We start from the raw sequence: 3,019 nt of genomic DNA on the forward strand, positions 1-3,019 counted from the left end.
TGTGAGGTGAGACAAGATATTGCGATACTGGGGTGAGACAAAATATTGCGATACTGGGGTGAGACAAGATATTGTGAGGTGAGACAAAATATTGTGAGGTGAGACAAAATATTGTGAGGTGAGACAAGATATTGTGAGGTGAGACAAGATATTGCGATACTGGGGTGAGACAAAATATTGCGATACTGGGGTGAGACAAAATATTGTGAGGTGAGACAAAATATTGTGAGGTGAGACAAAATATTGTGAGGTGAGACAAGATATTGTGAGGTGAGACAAGATATTGCGATACTGGGGTGAGACAAGATATTGTGAGGTGAGACAAAATATTGTGAGGTGAGACAAGATATTGTGAGGTGAGACAAAATATTGTGAGGTGAGACAAAATATTGTGAGGTGAGACAAAATATTGTGAGGTGAGACTAAATATTGTGAGGTGAGACAAAATATTGTGAGGTGAGACAAAATATTGTGAGGTGAGACTAAATATTGTGAGGTGAGACAAAATATTGCGATACTGGGGTGAGACAAGATATATTAATGAGAAAGAGATTCCTACAATTCAGCTACTCAATGGAATATGGCGCGAACTTATTCTCTCAACAGTGACGTCATGGAGGTTACGAACGATTATAAAAGCTGCAGACGGCACAACATGACCGTTGGGGTATATCTGACATTCACAGACCTAGGCAGGGTACTAGGACTGCAGGAAAATGGCACCCGACCTAAGTCTGACATTAATTTTTACTGTTTTTCTTCACTGGATACCATCATGCCATGGTAAACTGTTTTACATTTTTTAAATTACAATATTTATATTAATTTACATTAATCTAAATTAATTCAACTAATTTTTGCTTGATTTCTTTGTTCTTCATTACAAAGTAAAATGATGAATTTATGTCAACATATTTTTACTTTGTCGTACAAGGTATCGAGAAAGTATTGTAACCGTGCAAAAAATCGAGATCCCTGAGTCGGAAAAACTTTGTTTCGTAATTTTGTCTGTACGTCTGTGTGTCTGTGAGCACGCTAACTTGAGTACAGTTTCAGTTATGTTGACGTTAATTTCACATTATTTCTGACAGCCTCCACAAACAGGGTGTGTGTGTGTGTGTGTACATGTGTGACCTAAGCGGTAGAGCGCTAGGCTACTAACCCAAAAGTCCCGAGTTCGAATCCGGTAGAACGTTATACCTAGACGTAATGCCGCTGAAGCGTTTATTGCAGATGTTTGTATTGTACCTAACATTGGCATTATGTTGCAGGTCAAAACTCTATGGTAGTGACCAGCCTCAGACTGGTCAATGATGTTGGTAACGCTGTTAACAAAGGGAGGGTAGTGGTCCAGCTGAATCACATCCCGGTCAACGGATCCATCTGTGGTTATGGCTTTGACGACAAGGACGCTCGGGTCGTATGTCGTATGCTGGGCCTGTAAGTCTGACACGGCATATGTACGTCTGGCATATGATACGTCAGTCTGACACGGCACATGTACGTCTGGCATATGATACGTCAGTCTGACACGACAGTGTACGTCTGGCATATGATACGTCAGTCTGACACGGCACATGTACGTCTGGCATATGATACGTCAGTCTGACACGGCACATGTACGTCTGGCATATGATACGTCAGTCTGACACGACAGTGTACGTCTGGCATATGATACGTCAGTCTGACACGGCACATGTACGTCTGGCATATGATACGTCAGTCTGACACGGCACATGTACGTCTGGCATATGATACGTCAGTCTGACACGACAGTGTACGTCTGGCATATCAGTATGACACGGTACATTAGAACAAAAAGACATCATAATTTACTAGACCACCTCACCAAACACCGTATTAAACAGTTAACCTGCAGCAAATTGTGTTGAATAAAAAACATTCATACCCTCAACATCAACCTACAACATCAACCTACAGCATCAACCTACATCATAGCTACAGCATCAACCTACATCATAGCTACAACATCAAACTACAACATCAACCTACAACATCAACCTACAGCATCAACCTACATCATAGCTACAGCATCAACCTACATCATAGCTACAACATCAAACTACAACATCAACCTACAACATCCACCTACAACATCAAGCTACAACATCAACCTACAACAACCTACAACATCAACCTGCAATATCAACCTACACCATCAACGTAAAACATCAACCTACAAAATCAACCTACACCATCAACCTACAACATCAACCTACAACAACAACCTACATCATTAACCTACAACATCAACCTACAACATCAACCTACAACATCAACCTACAACATCAACCTACAACATCAACCTACACTATCAACCTACAACATCAACCTACACCATCAACGTAAACCATCACCTTACACAATCACCCTACACCATCACCCTACATCCCTATCACCCCCACAGGACGGGCGGCCGGGCGATACTGGACGGCTCCTATGGTACGGGCAACAAGAACTTCCTGTTGTCTGGGCTACAGTGTGTGGGTACGGAACCAACGCTAACCGTCTGCGCTCAGGAAACTGTCATACGATGTAGCTATCAGGTGAGTGCACTGGTGTATGTAGCATAACGCACTGGTGTAGCTACCGACATTAGTTCAGAGTGCCAAATTGGGAACAGAAAAAAAAAGCACCAACACAAATACAAAGACAAACATAAACGCAATCTCAAACGCAAACACAAACAGAAACACAAACATAAACGCAAATATGAACACAAATATGAAGAATTCTTCAGTTCATTTTTTTTTCATATGGATTTTAAGAGATCTAGAAATCAAATTTTAAATAAAAAACCTTTAAATCTCTGTGCCGACTAATTAGGAAATAATATAAATAACCTTACATTTATATGTTTTAATTAATAGACTTAACATAATAATCAATGCGGTAGGAATTTTTTTTTAAGTGAGGTTAGATTATAATAAATATTACTTAAACAGCAATATTTAGCTATTATACCTTCCTTGTATCTAAACCCCTTTGATGTTTTAAC

At 40.0% G+C, this 3,019-nt stretch overlaps 1 protein-coding gene across 1 annotated transcript in view; it reads left to right on the forward strand.

Annotated features, from left to right (window-relative positions):
- The first annotated feature begins 670 nt into the window (after positions 1-670).
- Positions 671-3,019, forward strand: part of LOC131955291 (uncharacterized) — a 12,510-nt gene continuing 10,161 nt past the window's right edge. Inside the window, exons 1-3 of the mRNA XM_059319352.1 lie at positions 671-783; positions 1,272-1,440; positions 2,429-2,567. Coding sequence (XP_059175335.1) covers positions 717-783; positions 1,272-1,440; positions 2,429-2,567 — 375 coding nt within the window. The 5' untranslated portion in view covers positions 671-716. The remainder of the gene's footprint in view (positions 784-1,271; positions 1,441-2,428; positions 2,568-3,019) is intronic.

Source organism: Physella acuta, unplaced genomic scaffold (assembly GCF_028476545.2).
Source record: "Physella acuta isolate Inbredline_101_S28 unplaced genomic scaffold, ASM2847654v3 ptg001062l, whole genome shotgun sequence".
Taxonomy (NCBI): Eukaryota; Metazoa; Mollusca; class Gastropoda; family Physidae; genus Physella; species Physella acuta.